At 39.4% G+C, this 24106-nt stretch overlaps 1 protein-coding gene across 1 annotated transcript in view; it reads left to right on the top strand.

Annotated features, from left to right (window-relative positions):
- The window catches only part of LOC147684691 (uncharacterized), a 378108-nt gene that overhangs the window by 49437 nt on the left and 304565 nt on the right, over nucleotides 1-24106 (top strand). The window contains exons 47-63 of the mRNA XM_086939726.1: nucleotides 491-649; nucleotides 1978-2186; nucleotides 2393-2508; nucleotides 5737-5855; nucleotides 6034-6204; nucleotides 6480-6718; nucleotides 6828-6931; nucleotides 7869-7987; nucleotides 8480-8638; nucleotides 9971-10179; nucleotides 10386-10501; nucleotides 13731-13849; nucleotides 14028-14198; nucleotides 14474-14712; nucleotides 14822-14925; nucleotides 16122-16240; nucleotides 16712-16870. Of these exons, the coding sequence (XP_086795852.1) occupies nucleotides 491-649; nucleotides 1978-2186; nucleotides 2393-2508; nucleotides 5737-5855; nucleotides 6034-6204; nucleotides 6480-6718; nucleotides 6828-6931; nucleotides 7869-7987; nucleotides 8480-8638; nucleotides 9971-10179; nucleotides 10386-10501; nucleotides 13731-13849; nucleotides 14028-14198; nucleotides 14474-14712; nucleotides 14822-14925; nucleotides 16122-16240; nucleotides 16712-16870 (2631 nt within the window). The remainder of the gene's footprint in view (nucleotides 1-490; nucleotides 650-1977; nucleotides 2187-2392; nucleotides 2509-5736; nucleotides 5856-6033; nucleotides 6205-6479; nucleotides 6719-6827; nucleotides 6932-7868; nucleotides 7988-8479; nucleotides 8639-9970; nucleotides 10180-10385; nucleotides 10502-13730; nucleotides 13850-14027; nucleotides 14199-14473; nucleotides 14713-14821; nucleotides 14926-16121; nucleotides 16241-16711; nucleotides 16871-24106) is intronic.

Here is a 24106-nt window from a genome sequence, read left to right as displayed (position 1 = left end):
AAGTGGTGCCACTGAAAAACATATTTCTTTGCAGCACAATTTCACCAGTAGCAGATGGGTTGTCTGAAGTCTTTTCTCACTACATCATTCTTTTCATTTACTTTCTTGTATGTCACCATCTTTATTCAGGGCAGGATCAGTAGCTTAAATTAGCAGGATTTTCCTAGCATTGATACCAGCACTATATGTTTCTTCGAATAAGAATAATAGTGTTCCTCAAGTTAACTTACACGCTTTTATAAAAGAATGGCAAGACGTTTAGACGGGAGCACTTTCTATAACACAAAGTAGATGCACTTGAAGTTTCTATTTTAAATACACTCAATGGAATTTGTTTTAAATCTGCAATCAGTCTGGTGTCATACTGACTCCAGAAACTATGTATATATGTTAATGTATGAATTTTATGTACAGTTATTTGCTTTAAAGCTTGCTACATGCTAGAGTCCTGGCAGTTTCAACATTGTATGCTTGTTTCTGTCATATTCAGGAGCTGCTCACTGAAAATCTATCACCAAATGAAACAGCTGTGCTCTTGACGAAACCAGACGTCATCAACAACTCTACACTGCTAAAGCAAATACTTAGCCTTGTGACAGCAGATGAAGTCCCAGAGTATTTGGAAAATATCCTGTCTGCTTCTGAACAGGTATGGAAACCTATGCAATGACATCAACTTAAGGGACAACATAAAATAGTGGGCTAGTAAAAACACTAAAAGTTTGTAGTTGACAAATGAACCCAAATAATGAATGACAATGGGGGATGAAACCTTTTGTAATTGAAACAATGTCACAAAGCCATAATATGATGAAGATGACTGTGTGGTGAACAGGTCGAAAGCAACCACCAATAGAAAGGGGTTCTGCCGTTCTACCATTGTAATCTTCATAGAACAAACATACAGCCGCGGTCGGCAGTAGGAGTTCCTGCAGGGCGGTGACGTGGGGAGGGGGAGAGGAAGGGTGGGGTTTAGTAATGTATTAATTACAGAGTTTAACAGGTAAGTAAACATGTATATAAATATAAAGAATTTTGTTGCATGCACTGCATCTCCAAATGCAATGCAGTGCGCGCATTGAAATTCGTTTTATTTATTTATATATTTACTTACCTGTTAAACTCGTAATCCATACATTACTATCCCCCACCCTGCCCCTCCCCTCGTCGCCACCCTGCAGGAACTCCTACTGCCGTCCGCGTCTGCAAACATAACCAAGAGTGGAGCAGTGTATATGAAGTGAGAGAATCATAGATTGAAGGTGTTCCACAGAGGTCATTTCAAATTGCTCTCTTAGTTTGAACATTAATCCTCCTGCACGTAGCTTACAACAACTAATATGTAGACACCAGAGTCAAGCAGAAGAAGTTCATGGTAAAGATACTAAATATCCTTAACACATAAAACTGTTTGAGAAAAGTTGATTTTATTGGACGTTTAGTGTTATAATTGCAGATCATACAATGATAAAATAAAGAAGATGGAGAGCAACATTACAAAATACAGTATCATAGAACATGTGGAGACATGTTTAATATCGATTTTGAAATATTCAGATAAAATGTAGAAAAACAAACAGGTAATACAAAACAAATTATTTAGGCCTTGGTATTCCTCCGTAAAATATTTATGAAATACTCCTCTAAATGAGGGGATGGAGGGCATACATGATGTTCCAGCAGCAAAGCAGAACTGATTAAGGAATGAAACCTTTGTGTTTTATCTACTCTCCTGACTTCCTTCGGTGTTTAAACACCTTGCCATTATTTATAGAGCAATATCTTTCTACTAAGCAATTGCAATAGTGTTGTTTAATTTTCACCATATTTATGTGACCAAACTGCACTCCTCCTTGAAAATGTCTACCTGAACAACCTCTTCTTGGAAATACCATTATTGTGTTTGTTAGTTTAAAGAAATAATTCAGAGTTTGTTTGTTTATTAAAAATATAACTTGTACTTTTCATTTTTTTCAGGAAAATCTCAGTGTTTCCCAAATCAACACAATAAAACAGATCTTAATAACAGTTATTTTGGAAAATGTGAGCTCCAACTTCTCGTCTTTCACCCCGAATGATTGGAAACAGTTCTTTCAAACGTATCTGTTTGAATTGTTGGGAAGCTTCAATGCAACCCATCTTCATCAACTACCAAAAAATATTACTTGCGACTCCTACCATGAAATGTAAGTATTTGGATTTGCTTTCTACAAGAAACAACTGAGATTAAATTTGCTGGAATCAAATCCTTAGAAAGAATTCTGTAGATTGACATGTTATACAAAGTTGAATCTGCTTTCAGCTTATACCGCAGCAATGGTAACTAATTGCAATCAAATGTCAACTGGTAGAAAATGGTAAAATATTAAAGCTGTTCATATATCTTTTGCAGACTGAAAGGATTTGACATGCAGTACATTTCTCTAACAACTGACTCAAAAGTGGATGTCTACAGATTTTATATCAAGGAATTTCTAAGCCAAGAATCTAAAAAATCTCCTAACACAGGTACAGTAAACTGCAAAGGCAATTGTTTATGGCTATATCATTTTCTGTTATGATCATTGTTATATCACACATCAATGTCCTGTATTATTCCAAAACATAGGTGCTGAAAAGGTGTAAAGTGTGTCCGATTTTGATCAATTTGCATGGTTTCTTGGATCTAAACAGACATGAAAAACCACTCACTGAATATCATATGTCTGAACATTAGGTGAAAGCTAGAGTTCATTCTTGATTCACCCTCTCACTGACCCACTCTGCTGACGGCTGAGGACACACTGCAGAGAGGCACTCTGTGATAGCTGAGCACCTATCATACGAGTTCAGCTGTGACATCTGAATCCACCAATGTACCTGTGAAACTATAGCCACATTGGCAACGGGTGTTATCTGGTACCAAAAGGACATCCCATGGTCAATAATCAGAAAGTGATCCACTCTCTGCCTGATATCCATTACCTTTTATTTGAAGGCATTTTCCAGGATGGTGCCCAGAATTACCCTAATAAATAGGGGGAGGCAAAGTTTGTGGAGTTGTGCCCACTCCACCCTCTGTGCGGATCTGCGAAAAACTATGTGAAGAGATGCTGAGAGAAGTTAAGTTGGTGAAAGCAAGCTAGAGAATTTGAACGCTAGACCACCTCCCAGCGAGATTTCTGAATAAAGGTGGTTGTGGTGGGTCGCAACCACTTGCATTGAGAAAGCTGCAGCTCTCGTTGAAGAAGCTGCCGCTCGAGTAGGAAATCTACTTGAGTGGAAGAAGCGCTCTCTGGTGCTCCACGTGATTTCGTTCACGCTGATTTTACAGGGAAGTGACACTTTCGGCACAAAAAATTTGCACAAAATGCGTGATGTATTGGACACCGCCGCTCACTGAGCTCTGCATAGCATGGCAGAGTTTTTTTAGCACTACGTGGAGCTCCGAATACTGCGACTCTGCAAAATCCGCCCTGGCCTACTAATAACCACAGGTAGCAAGAACGATTCAGGGTAGTTCATCTCAAACTGGATAAAAGGAGCAAGGACGTACACAATCACTGCCTTCATGCTGTTCCATTCAAAGCACTCATCAACATATGAGAGGCGATAGGCCTACTACAACTGCAGAAAGGGTTCCGACAATACTAGCAGGTGACACTGAGGCCAACTGGCAGTGTTCTTAACTGGGAATGTTGGCTTCCCAAAATTAAATGCAGTACCTCCTATTTCTTATGTGTGCCTCTGTTATATAGAGCACATGTGTTTGTTGTTTGGGATACCTGTTAACACTTGAGCCAAAGCCAGAATATTGAGGTTTTGAAGGGAGATAAATTAGCTTACATGACAGATGTTTAAAATGGAGTAGAACCTTGACCCCTATACCCTTACAAAGAGTATAAATAAGATTCTAGGAGACCGGCAGGTTCAGGCCTTAAACTCTTGCTGGGCATAATCTCTGCACAAAGAAGTGTACCTGTCAAACTCTTGCCACAGCTTTCCTTGATGGCATTAGTTTTACACTGTCTCGGGAAGTAAGCATTTGAGCAATTTCCCCCTGTATGTATCCATTTTACCTCCCTCTCATTTTGGAGAATGGTTGTCTTTTCATCTAGAGATTTTATCAGCAAAGTTAGCAGATGAGAGGACAGTGGGCCATCTGCCATGCTGCTGGCAGAGGATGCTACACTGCAGTCTGGCAAATGAATGCTACCATAACATGCTTAGGGTTCCCCATCACTGTGGTGGAGAATTTCTGGGCAACAGTGCTACCCCCATATGTTAGGAAGGCTCCAATTGGCATTGTTTTGTTTTTCCAGATACAACCCCTTAACCTGTGTTTGGCAAAACAAGAAAGGAATGTCTCTGGTGCACTGGAAGGTTTCTCCCTAAATGTGGCTATCATTTTATTTCCTCTTTCGAGCGACCATGCTTTTTATGACGCCATAAGAACAAACATGCTTAAAGTCTGGTTCTAAGTGGAGTGGAGGTTCCAGGACTGTTAAGTGGGTGAACCTGTGGTGGTCAGCCTACAGCAAAGTCTCTTAGATAGGAAATCAAAATGAGGCTCCATATTTAAAAAGAAAGCAATCTCCCACTGCTCAATCAGGCGGGATTGCAATTAGGGGAGCACACGTCATTTGCTAGTTTTTGGCTCTTGCCAACACTCTGCTGAGTTCTAAATGAGCCCCGATACTCTTGGTTGATCTTAGATAAAAAGTCTGCAGTGTCAGCTGCATTACGACAATTGTCCAAGACGTTTTCATACCACAGGCTGAGACAAAGGCTTCCTCCACATCAAAAAATAGAATCCTGATGGAGGACCTATTGCTTAACAGTAGGACTAATCGTTCTTGGCTATGATTTGCTGTTTCATGCATATAGATGTAGGACTAATGTGCCAGCTGCATCAGGCTTCAACAGACAGCACTACCAAAGCCTTGGCCATGAGTAGATTTTGTTTGGAATGCAGGTTTCTATGATCGCCGCTTGCATTCTCTAGTCAGTATTCGCATCCCGTATTGAGTTATTTGGAAGGAGAAGGCTTGGGAAGTGCATAAACTGGTGTATTGCCCATCCTTGAAGGGCCAGTTTTAGTGGTTGGGATCCAGAACTAGAGGTGAATAAAGACAGGCTATGCAAGTAAGAACTTTGGGGCTGGTCCTTGGGTCTTGAAAACGTCACCAGAGTTACGTGGAAAAGCTGCTGAAAACCGTCAGTGACAAATTATGCATTGTTTTTGGAACTAGAAATTAGTTATAATTACACATGCACAAGAAAAACAATGATGGGGGACAAAACAGCAGCCAAATATGATTGAGCGATCAAGGATTGTCTACACATATACTTAAGGATAGGGTTGAGTAGAACCTGATGCATACATGCATGTGATGCACTGATGTGTAAAATTGTCCACTTAACCGCAACAGAAGCAATTTCTTTAATGTGTTGACAACTTGATAATAGGAAAGTGTCATAGTGTAAAAGTAATGTTAATATTATGTACAAATCTACCACAGACCAAATCAAACACAGAATATCCTTCATCATAAGCAGCAAACATGTTCCTATTTATAAGGTGCCAGATTTATTGTTTTCATTTTCGCAAGAGCTAAAGATGACTTGTGCAAAAGAACCAAAGCAAATGCAAACTTTATGCTATTATCATTCAAAAGAAGAGACGCACTTAGGGTGTTTCAAAATGCAAAAGTTTTCACAAGACTAGAGTTAATCTTTAACGCAACTCTATTTCAGGCACAGGCATCGCGTGTGAAACATCAGGCATTAAATTATGGGTTGAGGAAAACCTAATGCAGTTCATTCAGCAATCTAACATTGAAGATCTTGCACAGTTCAACAGTAATTTTAACAAGGTAGGCCATTTTAAATACACCTTCAAACATTAGAAGAAATACATGAATTTGCCTTTTTGAGTATGAAATTATGTGTTTCAATGATATCCACGGAAGGATAAATCAATAATAACACTCTTTCAATATTGAATTCATTCAAGATTCAAATGTGAAATTCACTGCTCTTTATTTTCTCTAGGTGTTTATACCCAGTAATCTTACAGCAGAAGAGCTGGCTGGAATCACCATATATGTGGATGAATTTAAAAATGAAACATTAAAAACAATAATTCTGGGTCAAATCTTGCACTTTGACAACAATGAAGTATTTTTGCAGTATCTTAGCACTTTAAAGATGACTATTTGTCTCGTAAGTATTGTATTATTCACACAGGGTGTATCAATATTTAAAAAATAGCCTAATTTCTAAGTGACATTGTGCGTCTCATCCAAAATTACTATCTTTTTTAAAGTTTGTGATCAGAGTGTTGAAGTAATCAATCCTCCTCAGCAACCGAAAAAGAAATTAATAATACCCTTTCTAAAATGGTTTCTGTTTTCAGCTATAAATCATTATCTTCTAAACATACTTCTACTTCACATTACAAGCATTTATCACTGATATATATTTTTTGCCTTTCATAGAGCTCAAACTCATCTACAAATGTGACTTTGTGTAATGCGTCCGCTTTCTTCACACTTTCAACTCAAAAAGAGTTTTTGAACAACACTTTATCTGCACTCAACATGAACTGGAGCTTGAAAAATATGAATGAATGGGTCAGACTTTTCCAGATTGTCATTGAACTATTTCTGAGGGTCATCGATGAATCCGATCTATCACGATTACCACTTAATATACCATGTGAAGCCTACCAAATAATGTAAGTAAAAGTCTTCAATGCCTACTTCGAATATCTGCAATTAATAGTGAATGGATTGGTTTTCTATTTAGTCTTAATATTTCCTTTTTTCCCTTATTAATGACTACAGAATAAAACAGCTGAGCGATGTAGTCCTTGAACTCGATGTCAATAACAAACATGCCATTTACGAATTCAGTGAAACATACCTTTCTCAACAGTTCAACAAATCAGGTACAATTCTTTTTATTGCAATATGAAGCTTGTGACTTTATCGCTGCTGGGCGGAATGTACAACATCTTTAATCTCACACCCGGAATTACAGACCTCAGTACTTCTGGGATGCTCCAATACAGCTGTATTCTAGGTGGGACCTTTAGCGCACCCTTACAATTGAAAAATTACTATAGGAATCTGCATTGCAAAACCAATTTTCGAAAGAAATTCTCTATTATGTTCCTATCGAATATTCTTTTAGTGAATAAAAAAATGTATTATCACCTTATGGTGCACTTCAAGAACATTGTTAAAGTGACTTTCATAATTCTCTGCATGTGTAAATTACTGATATCAGAAACTAAACTATATCTACCCAAGGAAATGAAAGAAGCGAAAATACACCCATTTAAAAAGATGAGAATGTTACAACAAAAAGTAGTCTGAAGCTAGACAGAAGTTAATAACTCACTTTCCACATAAGAAATTCTCTAAAATGTATTGATTAATGCTGTTCTCACAAAAATATAATTTTATTAATCTACAATGGAATATGGTAAAATACCAGTGCTACTCGCTGTCACACTGCTAGTGTGGGCCATACAGGTAAATAGTACACTTCCTCATATAAAAGGTTAGATTTAGATGCTGTCCCCTTTGTAAAAAATATGATGTGAACATTATGTTGGATTTGCATCAAAAAAGTATTCAAATGCTCCCCTTAATCACAAAGTCCAAAACGGACAGTTCAGTGGCTGGCAAAATCTGTTATTGACATAGGTGCATTTTTGACCAACTTTGGTTTTGAGACTTCTTTCTTTAGGCACATTTGAGATATATATAAGTGCAACTGACTTATAGAGCAGCTGTTAAATATTCTGCTTTCATTGCAAATTCATCACAATGCCTTAAAACCTGTTATTCAGTGCTTAATGAAACCTTTATTTTGTTTAGGTTCTGCATGCGCATCAAATACAAACGGAACAAAGGAATGGCTAGTGAAGAATTTGGGGGCCTTCTTCTCCTATGCTTCAGTCTCGAAACTTATAGCCCTGTACCCCAATCTAAGCATAGTAAGTGGTGCCACTGAAAAACATATTTCTTTGCAGCACAATTTCACCAGTAGCAGATGGGTTGTCTGAAGTCTTTTCTCACTACATCATTCTTTTCATTTACTTTCTTGTATGTCACCATCTTTATTCAGGGCAGGATCAGTAGCTTAAATTAGCAGGATTTTCCTAGCATTGATACCAGCACTATATGTTTCTTCGAATAAGAATAATAGTGCTCCTCAAGTTAACTTACACGCTTTTATAAAAGAATGGCCAGACATTTAGACGGGAGCACTTTCTATAACACAAAGTAGATGCACTTGAAGTTTCTATTTTAAATACACTCAATGGAATTTGTTTTAAATCTGCAATCAGTCTGGTGTCATACTGACTCCAGAAACTATGTATATATGTTAATGTATGAATTTTAAGTACAGTTATTTGCTTTAAAGCTTGCTACATGCTAGAGTCCTGGCAGTTTGAACATTGTATGCTTGTTTCTGTCATATTCAGGAGCTGCTCACTGAAAATCTATCACCAAATGAAACAGCTGTGCTCTTGACGAAACCAGACGTCATCAACAACTCTACACTGCTAAAGCAAATACTTAGCCTTGTGACAGCAGATGAAGTCCCAGTGTATTTGGAAAATATCCTGTCTGCTTCTGGAAAGGTATGGAAACCTATGCAATGACATCAATTTAAGGGACAACATAAAATAGTGGGCTAGTAAAAACACTAAAAGTTTGTAGTTGACAAATGAACCCAAATAATGAATGACAATGGGGGATGAAACCTTTTGTAATTGAAACAATGTCACAAAGACATAATATGATGAAGATGACTGTGTGGTGAACAGGTCGAAAGCAACAACCAATAGAAAGGGGTTCTGCCGTTCTACCATTGTAATCTTCATAGAACAAACATACAGCCGCGGTCGGCAGTAGGAGTTACTGCAGGGCGGTGACGTGGGAAGGGGGAGAGGAAGGGTGGGGTTTTGTAATGTATTAATTACAGAGTTTAACAGGTAAGTAAACATGTAAATAAATAAAAATAATTTTGTTGCGTGCACTGCATCACCAAATGCGATGCAGTGCGCGCATTGAAATTCGTTTTATTTATTTATATGTTTACTCACCTGTTAAACTCCGTAATCCATACATTACTATCCCCCACCCTGCCCCTCCCCTCATCACCACCCTGCAGGAACTCTTACTGCCGCCCGCTGCTGCAAACATAACCAAGAGGGGAGCATTGTATATGAAGTGAGAGAATCATAGATTGAAGGTGTTCCACAGAGGTCATTTCAAATTGCTCTCTTAGTTTGAACATTAATCCTCCTGCACGTAGCTTACAACAACTAATATGTAGACACCAGAGGCAAGCAGAAGAAGTTCATGGTAAAGATACTAAATACCCTTAAGACATAAAACTGTTTGAGAAAAGTTGATTTTATTGGACGTTAGTGTTATAATTGCATATCATACAATGATAAGAAAATAAAGAAGATGGAGAGCAACATTACAAAATACAGTATCATAGAACATGTAGAGACATGTTTAATATCGATTTTGAAATATTCAGATAAAATGTAGAAAAACAAACAGGTAATACAAAACAAATTATTTAGGCCATTGTTATTCCTCCGTAAAATATTTATGAAATACTCCTCTAAATAAGGGGATGGAGGGCATACATGATGTTCCAGCAGCAAAGCAGAACTGATTAAGGAATTAAACCTTTGTGTTTTATCTACTCTCCTGACTTCCTTCAGTGTTTAAACACCTTGCCATTATTTATAGAGCAATATCTTTCTACTAAGCAATTGCAATAGTGTTGTTTAATTATCACCATATTTATGTGACCAAACTGCACTCCTCCTTGAAAATGTCTACCTAAACAACCTCTTCTTGGAAATAGCATTATTGTGTTTGTTAGTTTAAAGAAATAATTCAGAGTTTGTTTATTTATTAAAAATATAACTTGTACTTTTCATTTTTTTCAGGAAAATCTCAGTGTTTCCCAAATCAACACAATAAAACAGATCTTAATAACAGTTATTTTGGAAAATGTGAGCTCCAACTTCTCGTCTTTCACCCTGAATGATTGGAAACAGTTCTTTCAAACGTATCTGTTTGAATTGTTGGGAAGCTTCAATGCAACCCATCTTCATCAACTACCAAAAAATATTACTTGCGACTCCTACCATGAAATGTAAGTATTTGGATTTGCTTTCTACAAGAAACAACTGAGATTAAATTTGCTGGAATCAAATCCTTAGAAAGAATTCTGTAGATTGACATGTTATACAAAGTTGAATCTGCTTTCAGCTTATACCGCAGCAATGGTAACTAATTGCAATCAAATGTCAACTGGTAGAAAATGGTAAAATATTAAAGCTGTTCATATATCTTTTGCAGACTGAAAGGATTTGACATGCAGTACATTTCTCTAACAACTGACTCAAAAGTGGATGTCTACAGATTTTATATCAAGGAATTTCTAAGCCAAGAATCTAAAAAATCTCCTAACACAGGTACAGTAAACTGCAAAGGCAATTGTTTATGGCTATATCATTTTCTGTTATGATCATTATTATATCACACATCAATGTCCTGTATTATTCCAAAACATAGGTGCTGAAAAGGTGTAAAGTGTGTCCGATTTTGATCAATATGCATGGTTTCTTGGATCTAAACAGACATGAAAAAACACTCACTGAATATGATATGTCTGAACATTAGGTGAAAGCTAGAGTTCATTCTTGATTCACCCTCTCACTGACCCACTCTGCTGACGGCTGAGGACACACTGCAGAGAGGCACTCTGTGATAGCTGAGCACCTATCATACGAGTTCAGCTGTGACATCTGAATCCACCAATGTACCTGTGAAACTATAGCCACATTGGCAACGGGTGTTATCTGGTACCAAAAGGACATCCCATGGTCAATAATCAGAAAGTGATCCACTCTCTGACTGATATCCATTACCTTTTATTTGAAGGCATTTTCTAGGATGGTGCCCAGAATTACCCTAATAAATAGGGGGAGGCAAAGTTTGTGGAGTTGTGCCCACTCCACCCTCTGTGTGGATCTGAGAAAAACTATGTGAAGAGATGCTGAGAGAAGTTAAGTTGGTGAAAGCAAGCTAGAGAATTTGAACGCTAGACCACCTCCCAGCGATATTTCTGAATAAAGGCGGTTGTGGTGGGTCGCAACCACTCGCATTGAGAAAGCTGCAGCTCTCGTTGAAGAAGCTGCCGCTCGAGTAGGAAATCTACTTGAGTGGAAGAAGTGCTCTCTGGTGGTCCACGTGATTTCGTTCACACTGATTTTACAGGGAAGTGACACTTTCGGCACAAAAATTTGCACAAAATGCGTGATGTATTGGACACCGCCGCTCACTGAGCTCTGCATAGCATGGCAGAGTTTTTTTAGCACTACGTGGAGCTCCGAATACTGCGACTCTGCAAAATCCGCCCTGGCCTACTAATAACCACAGGTAGCAAGAACGATTCAGGGTAGTTCATCTCAAACTGGATAAAAGGAGCAAGGACGTACACAATCACTGCCTTCATGCTGTTCCATTCAAAGCACTCATCAACATATGAGAGGCGATAGGCCTACTACAACTGCAGAAAGGGTTCCGACAATACTAGCAGGTGACACTGAGGCCAACTGGCAGTGTTCGTAACTGGGAATGTTGGCTTCCCAAAATTAAATGCAGTACCTCCTATTTCTTATGTGTGCCTCTGTTATATAGAGCACATGTGTTTGTTGTTTGGGATACCTGTTAACACTTGAGCCAAAGGCAGAATATTGAGGTTTTGAAGGGAGATAAATTATCTTACATGACAGATGTTTAAAATGGAGTAGAACCTTGACCCCTATACCCTTACAAAGAGTATAAAAAAACGATTCTAGGAGACCGGCAGGTTCAGGCCTTAAACTCCTGCTGGGCATAATCTCTGCACCAAGAAGTGTACCTGTCAAACTCTTGCCACAGCTTTCCTTGATGGCATTAGTTTTACACTGTCTCGGGAAGTAAGCATTTGAGCAATTTCCCCCTGTATGTATCCATTTTACCTCCCTCTCATTTTGGATAATGGTTGTCTTTTCATCTAGAGATTTTATCAGCAAAGTTAGCAGATGAGAGGACAGTGGGCCATCTGCCATGCTGCTGGCAGAGGATGCTACACTGCAGTCTGGCAAATGAATGCTACCATAACATGCTTAGGGTTCCCCATCACTGTGGTGGAGAATTTCTGGGCAACAGTGCTACCCCCATATGTTAGGAAGGCTCCAATTGGCATTGTTTTGTTTTTCCAGATACAACCCCTTAACCTGTGTTTGGCAAAACAAGAAAGGAATGTCTCTGGTGCACTGGAAGGTTTCTCCCTAAATGTGGCTATCATTTTATTTCCTCTTTCGAGCGACCATGCTTTTTATGACGCCATAAGAACAAACATGCTTAAAGTCTGATTCTAAGTGGAGTGGAGGTTCCAGGACTGTTAAGTGGGTGAACCTGTGGTGGTCAGCCTACAGCAAAGTCTCTTAGATAGGAAATCAAAATGAGGCTCCATATTTAAAAAGAAAGCAATCTCCCACTGCTCAATCAGGCGGGATCGCAATTAGGGGAGCACACGTCATTTGCTAGTTTTTGGCTCTTGCCAACACTCTGCTGATTTCTAAATGAGCCCCGATACTCTTGGTTGATCTTAGATAAAAAGTCTGCAGTGTCAGCTGCATTACGACAATTGTCCAAGACATTTTCATACCACAGGCTGAGACAAAGGCTTCCTCCACATCAAAGAATAGAATCCTGATGGAGGACCTATTGCTTAACAGTAGGACTAATTGTTCTTGGCTATGATTTGCTGTTTCATGCATATAGATGTAGGACTAATGTGCCAGCTGCATCAGGCTTCAACAGACAGCACTACCAAAGCCTTGGCCATGAGTAGATTTTGTTTGGAATGCAGGTTTCCATGATCGCCGCTTGCATTCTCTAGTCAGTATTCACATCCCGTATTGAGTTATTTGGAAGGAGAAGGCTTGGGAAGTGCATAAACTGGTGTATTACCCATCCTCGAAGGGCCAGTTTTAGTGGTTGGGATCCAGAACTAGAGGTGAATAAAGACAGGCTATGCAAGTAAGAACTTTGGGGCTGGTCCTTGGGTCTTGAAAACTTCACCAGAGTTTCGTGGAAAAGCTGCTGAAAACTGTCAGTGACAAATTATGCATTGTTTTAGGAACTAGAAATTAGTCATAATTACACATGCACAAGAAAAACAATGATGGGGGACAAAACAGCAGCCAAATATGATTGAGCGATCAAGAATTGTCTACACATATACTTAAGGATAGGGTTGAGTAGAACCTGATGCATACATGCATGTGATGCACTGATGTGTAAAATTGACCACTTAACCGCAACAGAAGCAATTTCTGTAATGTGTTGACAACTTGATAATAGGAAAGTGTCATAGTGTAAAAGTAATGTTAATATTATGTACAAATCTACCACAGACCAAATCAAACACAGAATATCCTTCATCATAAGCAGCAAACATGTTCCTATTTATAAGGTGCCAGATTTATTGTTTTCATTTTCGCAAGAGCTAAAGATGACTTGTGCAAAAGAACTAAAGCAGATGCAAACTTTATGCTATTATCATTCAAAAGAAGAGACGCACTTAGGGTGTTTCAAAATGCAAAAGTTTTCACAAGACTAGAGTTAATCTTTAACGCAACTCTATTTCAGGCACAGGCATCGCGTGTGAAACATCAGGCATTAAATTATGGGTAGAGGAAAACCTAATGCAGTTCATTCAGCAATCTAACATTGAAGATCTTGCACAGTTCAACAGTAATTTTAACAAGGTAGGCCATTTTAAATACACCTTCAAACATTAGAAGAAATACATGAATTTGCCTTTTTGAGTATGAAATTATGTGTTTCAATAATATCCACTGAAGGATAAATCAATAATAACACTCTTTCAATATTGAATTCATTCAAGATTCAAATGTGAAATTCACTGCTCTTTATTTTCTCTAGGTGTTTATACCCAGTAATCTTACAGCAGAAGAGCTGGCTGGAATCACCATATATGTGGATGAATTTAAAAATGAAACATTAAAAACATTAATTCTGGGTCAAATCTTGCACTTTGACAACATTGAAGTATTTTTGCAGTATCTTAGCACTTTAAAGATGACTATTTGTCTCGTAAGTATTGTATTATTCACACAGGGTGTATCAATATATTAAAAATAGCCTAATTTCTAAGTGACATTGTGCGTCTCATCCAAAATTACTATCTTTTTTAAAGTTTGTGATCAGAGTGTTGAAGTAATCAACCCTCCTCAGCAACCGAAAAAGAAATTAATAATACCCTTTCTAAAATGGTTTCTGTTTTCAGCTATAAATCATTATCTTCTAAACATACTTCTACTTCACATCACAAGCATTTATCACTGATATATATTTTTTGCCTTTCATAGAGCTCAAACTCATCTACAAATGTGACTTTGTGTAATGCGTCAGCTTTCTTCACACTTTCAACTCAAAAAGAGTTTTTGAACAACACTTTATCTGCACTCAACATGAACTGGAGCTTGAAAAATATGAATGAATGGGTCAGACTTTTCCAGATTGTCATTGAACTATTTCTGAGGGTCATCGATGAATCCGATCTATCACGATTACCACTTAATATATCATGTGATGCCTACCAAATAATGTAAGTAAAAGTCTTCAATGCCTACTTCAAATATCTGCAATTAATAGTGAATGGATTGGTTTTCTATTTAGTCTTAATATTTCCTTTTTTCCCTTATTAATGACTACAGAATAAAACAGCTGAGCGATGTAGTCCTTGAACTAGATGTCAATAACAAACGTGCCATTTACGAATTCAGTGAAACATACCTTTCTCAACAGTTCAACAAATCAGGTACAATTCTTTTTATTGCAATATGAAGCTTGTGACTTTATCGCTGCTGGGCGGAATGCACAACATCTTTAATCTCACACCCGGAATTACCGACCTCAGTACTTCTGGGATGCTCCAATACAGCTGTATTCTAGGTGGGACCTTTAGCGCACCCTTACAATTGAAAAATTACTATAGGAATCTGCATTGCAAAACCAATTTTCGAAAGAAATTCTCTATTATGTTCGTATCAAATATTCTTTTAGTGAATAAAAAAATGTATTATCACCTTATGGTGCACTTCAAGAAAATTGTTAAAGTGACTTTCATGATTCTCTGCATGTGTAAATTACTGATATCAGAAACTAAACTATATCTACCCAAGGAAATGAAAGAAGCGAAAATACACCCATTTAAAAAGATGAGAATGTTACAAGAAAAAGTAGTCTGAAGCTAGACAGAAGTTAATAACTCACTTTCCACATAAGCAATTCTTGATTAATGTATTGATTAATGCTGTTCTTTAACGGAATATGGTAAAATACCAGTGCTACTCGCTGTCACACTGCAAGTGTGGGGCATACAGGTAAAGAGAACACTTCGTCACAGGTAGGCCTGACATAGAAGGTTAGATTTAGATGGTGTGACCTTTGTAAAAAATATGATGTGAACATTATGTCCGATTTGCATAAGCAATAAGTATTCAAATAGTCCCCCGATCACAAAGTCCAAAATGGATAGTTCAGTGACCAGCAAAATCTGTTATTGACCGGAGACATCCATTACGACGCAGTCTTCACACCATAATACGTTTACAACGTAGTCATTACAACGCAAGGCATTACAACGACTTGCGCTGGATGGCGCTTTACACTAAGGAATAGTATGATTTACTATTTCAACACCTTCCCTACCTTTACATTGGCTGGAGTTGGAATAGTAAATCATACTATTGTAAAGTCCAGCGCCTCTAGCGCAAGTAGTTGTAACGACTTGCATTGTAATGACCACATTGAAATGTATTGCGGTGTAAAGACCACATTGTAACGTCATATACCAGTTATTGACATAGGTGCATGTTAGACTAATTTTAGTTTTGAGACTTATTTCTTTAGGCACATTTGAGATATATATCAGCACAACTGACTTAGTAGAATTATAGAGCGTGACTTAACACCTATTATTCGGTACTTAATGAAACCTTACTTTTTTTTTAGGCTCCTCATGTACATCAAATACAAATGGAACAAAGGAATGGCTGGTGAAGAATTTGGGTGCATTCTTCTCATATGCTTCAGTCTCGAAACTTATAGCCCTGTACCCCAATCTAAGCATAGTAAGTGGTGCAGCTGAAAACCACATTTGTTTGCTGCACAATTTTTTCAGTGGCAAATGGTTTGTCGGAAGTCTTTTCTCCCTACATCATTGTTTTCCTTTCCTTTCTTGTATGTCACCATCTTTATTCAGGGTAGGATTTTAGTCTAGCATTGATACTGGTACTATATGTTTATTTGAGTAGTAATATCAGTGCTTCACAACTCAACTTACATGCTTTTGTAAAAATGTTGCAAGACTTTTAGAAGGGAGCACTTTCGATGGCACAGAGTAGATGCATTTGAAGTTTCTATTTTAAATACACTCAGGAAAATTTGTTGTAAATCTGCAAACAGTCTGTTGTCATATTGTCTCCAGAAACTATGTATATATATTAATGTATGAATTTTATGTAAAGGTATTTGCTTGACAGCTTGCCGTATGCTAGAGGCCTGCAGTTTCAACATATTATGCTTGTTTCTGTCATATTTAGAAGGTGCTTATTGAAAATCTGTCACCAAATGAAACAGCTGTGCTCGTGACGAAACCAGAAGTCATTGAAAACTCTAACCTGCTAAAGCAAATACTTAGCCTTGTGACACCAGATAAAGTCCCAGTGTATTTGGAAAATGTCCTGTCTGCTTCTGAAAAGGTATGGAAACCTATGCAACAACATTAACATAAGGGACAACATACAAAAGTGGGCTAGTAAAGACACTAAATGTTTGTAGTTGACAGATTAATCCAAATAATGAATGACAATGGGGGATGATACCTTTTGTAAATGAAACAACGTCACCAAGCTATGATATGATGGAGATGACTGTGTGGTCAACAGGTAAAAAGCAACCAGCAGCGAAGGGGGTCTGCAGTTCTACCATTGTAATCAGTATGGAGGAAACATAATCAAGATTTGAGCAGTGCATATGAAGATAGAGAATCATGGATTGAAGGTATTCCATGGAGGTCATCACAAAATGCTGCCTTAGTTTGAACATTACTCCTCCAACAAGTAGCTTAAAACAACAAATAAATAAAGACCAGAGGCAAGATGCAGTTGAAGTTCATGGTTAAGATATCATATCTCCTAAACACATGAAAATGTGTTTGAGACAAGTTTATTTCATTGGACGTTTAGTGTTATAATTACAGATCACACAGTGATCATAAAATAAAGATGATGGAGATCAACATTAGAAAATATGGTATCATTGAACACGTAGAAATTGGTTTCATGTAGATTTTGAAACAGTCAGAGAAAATAGAGAAAAACAAACAGGAGGGGCGTGGCCAGCCAAGATGGCCGTGTGGACATAACCCATAATGGCTCAACTACCTTTCCAAAAGAAATGCAGGATAAAGTCTGAAAGTGAACAGCACTACTGGAGAATTGTTGAGGTGGCACTCACTGGTCTTCAATATAGTTGTGTCCACAGCCCCAGTGCTCAGATTGCGAGCGGATGATGAGGGGGACAGCTCCGATCGTGAGGGAGCTGGCTGATCTAGCGGGGGCCACACGGAAGTGGCAAGACAGTTTGCAAACCCACAACATCTGGAAGAGAACCCACAAGATCTACCGGGGGGCCTAACTCTCCCAACGGTCCCACAAGCAGAAGATGCGCTGAGGAGATGAGGCCTTGGAACCAGCACTAGCTTAGAGGCTTTCAACATGATACATAGCATATATGGGACTAAGTCTTCGAAGGGGTCCTAACCGTAACCCACAGTTGCTTACTTCGGCCCCGCAGTGGGGGATCTGCCTCATCAACATTTGCCAGACTTCCGAACTCCAACACTCTTCAGAAAATAGGAGACTGTTGCTGATAATTCTGTAGCAGCAGAATATGGGTCTCGCACATGATTACAATGATATAGACATAGTAGCGTCTTTGGTACAAATCGCCTTCCATGGCTATCATCTAATTTGTTATTGGACTAAATTTGAGACCTGTTGTCCTAACCCGTTTTATTGGGTACTAAACTAGACAAACTATCCTGGTAACCAGGTTTAGACTTGGGCGCACTACTCTCAATCTGGGCAAAGTTAACAGACACTTGTTAATAAACAGTGCTGCAAAGGGAAGAGAGGTTACCATACAACCCCACAATATCCACTACGTGGGCACCACAAAAGCAGAAGTACTGTGCATAGTGTACATACGACTGTACCTATATGTTAAATATATAGATTCTTATGGAACTTATTACCAAATGATGGTTACTGAAGTGTGTTTACTTTAAGAGTGCCCAGGGAGGAACAGTACTTTTGCAGTATTATTTGGGGACCTTTTTAGGTCGAGCTGGAGAAAGCAATGCGAAGCATTGCGTCCTGCTCGACAACTAATGTCGCACGTCACCTGGGATTCTGAGACAGGGGTCGGGCACACGCGGCGATTGGTGTTTGTGGACGCGCACGTCCAGGCCAGCGCCGTGCCCATCTCCTGCCTCAGATTCCCAGTGCGCAAACACACACATACAGCCACACTCATGCATGCACGCATGCACACACACACCTCCTGCAACTTTCACACATGTGCCCCACAAGCAGGTGCCTGCAGCCATTTTGTTAGCATCGCGCGCACCGTCCCTCGCGCTGGGTTTCCGCCACCGTTATTCCGAACGGAGCCTTCTCGCTCATGTGAACGATCTTTGCTGCGCCCTACTCACCTTCTGAGCCTCAGGTTTCCCCTCCTGGTTCGGCGCCTCGGAATTCAGCAACGTCAGTTTTTGCTTTAAGAAGTGTACAGCATCGGTCATCTCCTTAATCGACATCTTGCCTGCGGTCTCCGGTCAGGTCTTCCTCTCCCCTCCACAAAATTAAAACACGAAGTTGTGGGAAGATTGAGAACGAGGCTTGATGCTCAAAGATGGCCTCCTGCGCATGCGTATGGACGGGGAATGTATAGCGTCTCTTTCCTACGACTGAGCAGTAAATATGGCTGCTGTGCAGTGTGAGAGAGGTAGTGCCAGAAAGAAGACGGAGATTCTATCCGAAGAAACCGGAGGACCAGAGAATGGAGTGCACAAACTAGTGGGTAATTTGTAAAGAAAAACTGTTGGGGCTTAAAGTTTTCCCGAGAATCCCGGCAATGGGGAGAGGATGTGGTATGACGGCTAGACTGCCACTTTAGAGCTGGGAAACCAAGGTTCGAGACTCAGGGTCGGGGTCGCGTCCACATCCTGTGATCCGGGGCAAGTCGCTTAATCTTCCGATGCCTACCTACCAAAAACAAGCATTGGCATAATGGGTCTCGCCTTTGGGACCTTATACGTGTTTAGCCAGATCTATTATCTCTGCAAATGTTTACAAAAATATGCTGCATGAGGCATGTTATGCCACTGACAAGAGATGGCTACTTAGAGATGTTTAAAATAGCATTATATTAGAAAAATATAATTAGATCCTGCGATGCAGCTCGTATTGTCTGTAAGAAGCAATTTTGCTCAGACACAGTTGCTTATGTTAATTAAGAAAATCGTTGATTTCCAAGATGATTTGTCAGTAGCTATAATGTCAAATTACAGCTGAAATGATGATGATGAAAATGTACATAAATAATGTGCATAGTGTCTCAAAACCTAAAACACTGTTTTGTGGTGTGCGTGGTAAATCCCCTCTTGTCCCCCTGCACATCTCTAGCACAGTAACACTGCTGACGCAATGTTTCAGAGCTCTCGAGTTCCCTGAAGTCCATGTGTGAGTAGACCATCCAATTTTGGGTTTTCCAAATGCACTGTGATAAAAATACTTATGAAACAGGCGGATTCGGAATGCAAGAATATAAACTTGTTTTAGTGTGTGCCTCATTTTTTGTGAGAACATTTGGCTGCTTTAACAAAACACAGCTTCTCTGTTTAAAAGCAATCACAGACCGTGTCTACTGACCCTTGAAGTCCACCATTCCTGTCGGAGTGGGTCGCAATTAAAATTAATTAGATAAGACAGTTTGTGACCTACCACAATTCAGAAATTGTAGGAAGCAACCTATTAATACATAGGTCGGTTTACAAAATTCTATAGTGGTCATAAAAAACTGGTCATAATTTGCAACCACTTTTTCCAACCAGTATATTGTTACATCTAGCCCCAAGACTGAGACATTATTGGTGAGGAGATATCAATCCAAATCACAGTGCTTTTTAAGCTCATTCAACTAGTTACGAGAACAAATTCAGACTTTTTAAAGAAAAGCAGGCAAAACGTTTCACCAGGAACACACACAAAAGGTGTTATAGTGTGCTGCGTTGGAGGTAGAGGCAGCGAACAATTGCTTGGCACCCAGCACGCGACGCAGGAACAAATCATTAGCTCCGCGGAGCAGAGGATGCTGTCATCATTAATTTATTGGGCACGGGTCAGATTGTAAAATCTGAATGCACGTAATTGCAGGGCGCTGGAAGCACGGTGCGGTAGGCGCTGCCGCACACTCACATGACTTGGAGCCGTTTCAACCCTAGACTGTGCAAATAGAGTTTTTTAACGAGTTTAATACCTCATTTTTCTTGCAGCTTCGGTGGTCAAATGTTTGCTGCAGTTACGCCACACCGATATTGCATTTTACAACATTTTTTATGCACGTCGATGTTTGTGTGTGTCTGGCTGCAAAGTAGGGACCGTATTATAGCTCCAAATTTATTGGCCCTTTCAGGGATTAGGTGGGCCATCATTTGCTGGCACACTCTTGGAAGGTTTCAAATATTTCAAAATATTTCACCAATAATGGAAGGACAAATAAAGCCTATTGCCTTTAAATGCTGGAAGTGATGGGAACACATATTTTGAGTACGGTTCTAAACACAATATGACACATTTAAGGGACTTCTTCTGATGTACATAATACTAAAACCACTATATTTTGTTATTGGCATCTTCGTAGACCCACACATTAATGTACTGTATACCATCCTGGGACGCTCTATTGTTATGTTATGCTAAGTTAACAAACTTTAAGCTAGACTGTTGTTTTTTCCTTTGTGTTCAGGTATGTTTAGGGCTGTTCGGTACCCACACATGACCCTACGAGGACACCACACCATCCACAGTTTATTTGTATTCTTCTCGTGGTGCTTCCTAATGGGCCAAATGAGTACATTTGTGTAGGTGCAGATACCAGTTGCAACTGTGAAACTTCTGGCAAATGTGCAGAAATTCCACAGTCGTGGGCGGCCCTATTGCCCTAACTCTATCTATCTATCACTCTATCTGTCGCCCTCCCTCTATCTATCTATCGCCCTCACTCTATCACTCTATCTATCGCCCTCCCTCTATCTATCTATTGCCCTCCCTCCTTCTATCTATCGGCCTCCCTCCCTCTATCTGTCTATCGCCCTCCCTCTATCTGTCTATCGGCCTCCCTCGATCTATCTATCGGCCTCCCTCTACCTATCTATCGCACTCTATCTATCTATCGCACTCACTCTATCTATCTATCGCACTCACTCTATTGCACTCACTCTATCTATCTATCGCACTCACTGTATCTATCGCACTCACTCTATCTATCTATCGCACTCTATCTATCGCACTCACTCTATCTATCGCACTAACTCTACCTATCTATCTATCGCACTCACTCTATCTGTCGCATCACCACAGCATCACTCAGGGGCACCACAACATCACTATGCGCTACCACAGCATCACTGAATGCCACAGCATCACTCAGCGCCACCACAGCATCAATCTGTGCATCCATTCAACAACAACTGGTTCAAATATGTTCTCTCAATGTTTCAAGCTTTATTACAAATGTCACAAAAAATGTTAATATTTCACTTCTATTCTTGGATTTTCGTCACAATAAAATACACTGAACATAATCTTCACAAAAGTTATTTACAAAAGTTTAAGCTATTGCCATTATAAATTACAAAAACTTTTATTTAAGTATTAATTATTTAAAAAAATTAAAAGCCATTGTCATTTGTAATATCAATACATCTTAGTCACGTAAATACAACACACATTGCAGTACAAATGCTATAGGTGTCACATTTGCGAAAGTTAAAACTATTGGCATTGTAAATGACAAAGCTATTAATTTAGCTGTTTTCAAAACCAACACATAAATAAAACAATTGTCATTTACAATACCAATAGCTCAAACTTTCCTAATGCGAGACCTATTGCATTGCAAATGCTTGTTTTCCTTCTGTTTTGTTTGCAGGTACTCAGGGGGTATAAGATAATATGAGTCACAAGATGTCAAGGGTTCAGACTGGTGATGCACTGGAGGGGGAAATGCCAGGGAGCAGGGGGAGAACAAGTTCTGGGCCAGAGAGGAGACAAATTATATGGAAAGAGGTAGATCCAGAGGCAGGCGGGGCTTCTATGACTACCACATGGTACTTACGCTTCTCACATGGAATATTAATCCCCCAGTCAAAAGACACAAACTATGGAAATATTTATTATACCAACAGTATGATATAGTGGCACTACAAGAGACCCACCTTAAAAGATCAGAGGATCATAGGCTAAAACATAAAATGTAACCCTGATAACCAAATCTTACACTTATACAAAACACAAGAGTCGCACTTTTATTTCATTTCTCATAAACATTCCAACCTGAGGGCTGCAAAACAGAAAAAGAGGCGAGAATGGTCATGGTCAAAGGGAGAATTAGGGGATGACTGTGGAATTGCAGCGACCTAACTCCAATAAAGTAACCCATATCTGAACTCTGTTGACACTCCTAGGGGGCTTTGCAGAAGGAGATATAATTCTCATGGAAGTCTTTAATCTCACATGGCACTTTTGTGTGGATAGCACACGCCCTCAAAGGACACAAATGGGTAGCTTCACAAAAGGCTTAAAACACGCCATACACGATCTGGGTTTACTTGATGTATGGAGGGAGCAGCATCTCAGAGATAGCGACCACACATTTTTCTCCCATGTCCATTGTTCACATTCCAGGATGGAGTATGCGTTCCTAGGTCAAGCTCTCATGCACGAAATTAAAGAAGTGAATATTCACTCAATCATCATATCGGACCATGCACCTGTAGGCGTCTTACTCGAATGAACCAACCCTCCGCCGAAAGAAGATGTTGTTTTTTTTCCCCATGCCTTGCTTAGGGATAGGATGTCACAAGAGTTTTTCCAACTGAACAGGTTCCATCCTCCTCCAAGAACTGAGATTCCTTTACGCCTGTCCTGAGAGGCCACTGTGCAGCGCTAAACCCATCCCTAAATAAGTAAAGGACCATGGAGAGATTAATTTTAGAGGAGGAATTACGTTTTTAGAGAAGGCCCACAAGCAGACCCCCACACTAGCCCTTCAGAGGAAAGTGACAGCAGTAAAGGAGAAACTTAATGCAATCTATGATAATAGAGCAGAGCTCACGCTCTTCAGGCTTAAGCAAATGTCCAACTCACAGGGTAATAAGGTGGGGTCACACCCAGCAAGACAGTTGAGGATAAGAAGAGAAAACAAATATATAGGAGAACTACACCTCTCTACAGAAGAAATGGAAACTTCGGACCAGGGAAAGGCACACCTCTTTGGGCAGTTTTATTTATCCCTATATACCTCTGACAACGTCAACGTACAAGCTCAGCAAGATTACCTACACAGGATAGATCTGCTACAAGAGACACACATACAAAACAAACTCTTGGGGAAACCCATTAGCGAGGAAGAGGTTAGACAGGCCATTGACACGTTAAAGCTACATAAATCACCGGGCCTGGATGGCCTGATAGCCCATTTTTTATAAAACATATAGTTCTGAATTGATCCCTCACCTAACTTCCCGCTTTAATCATATAGCAAAAACGAGGAGAATGATGCCAACAAGGAGAGAGGCGGTCTTCACAGTCTTGCCGAAACTGGGTAAGGAGTTGCGGAGCTGTGGTTCCTACCGCCCCATAGCACTCCTC

This window comes from Lissotriton vulgaris, chromosome 10 (genome assembly GCF_964263255.1).
Source record: "Lissotriton vulgaris chromosome 10, aLisVul1.2, whole genome shotgun sequence".
NCBI lineage: Eukaryota > Metazoa > Chordata > Amphibia > Caudata > Salamandridae > Lissotriton > Lissotriton vulgaris.
This window is presented reverse-complemented; position numbering and strand designations above follow the sequence as displayed.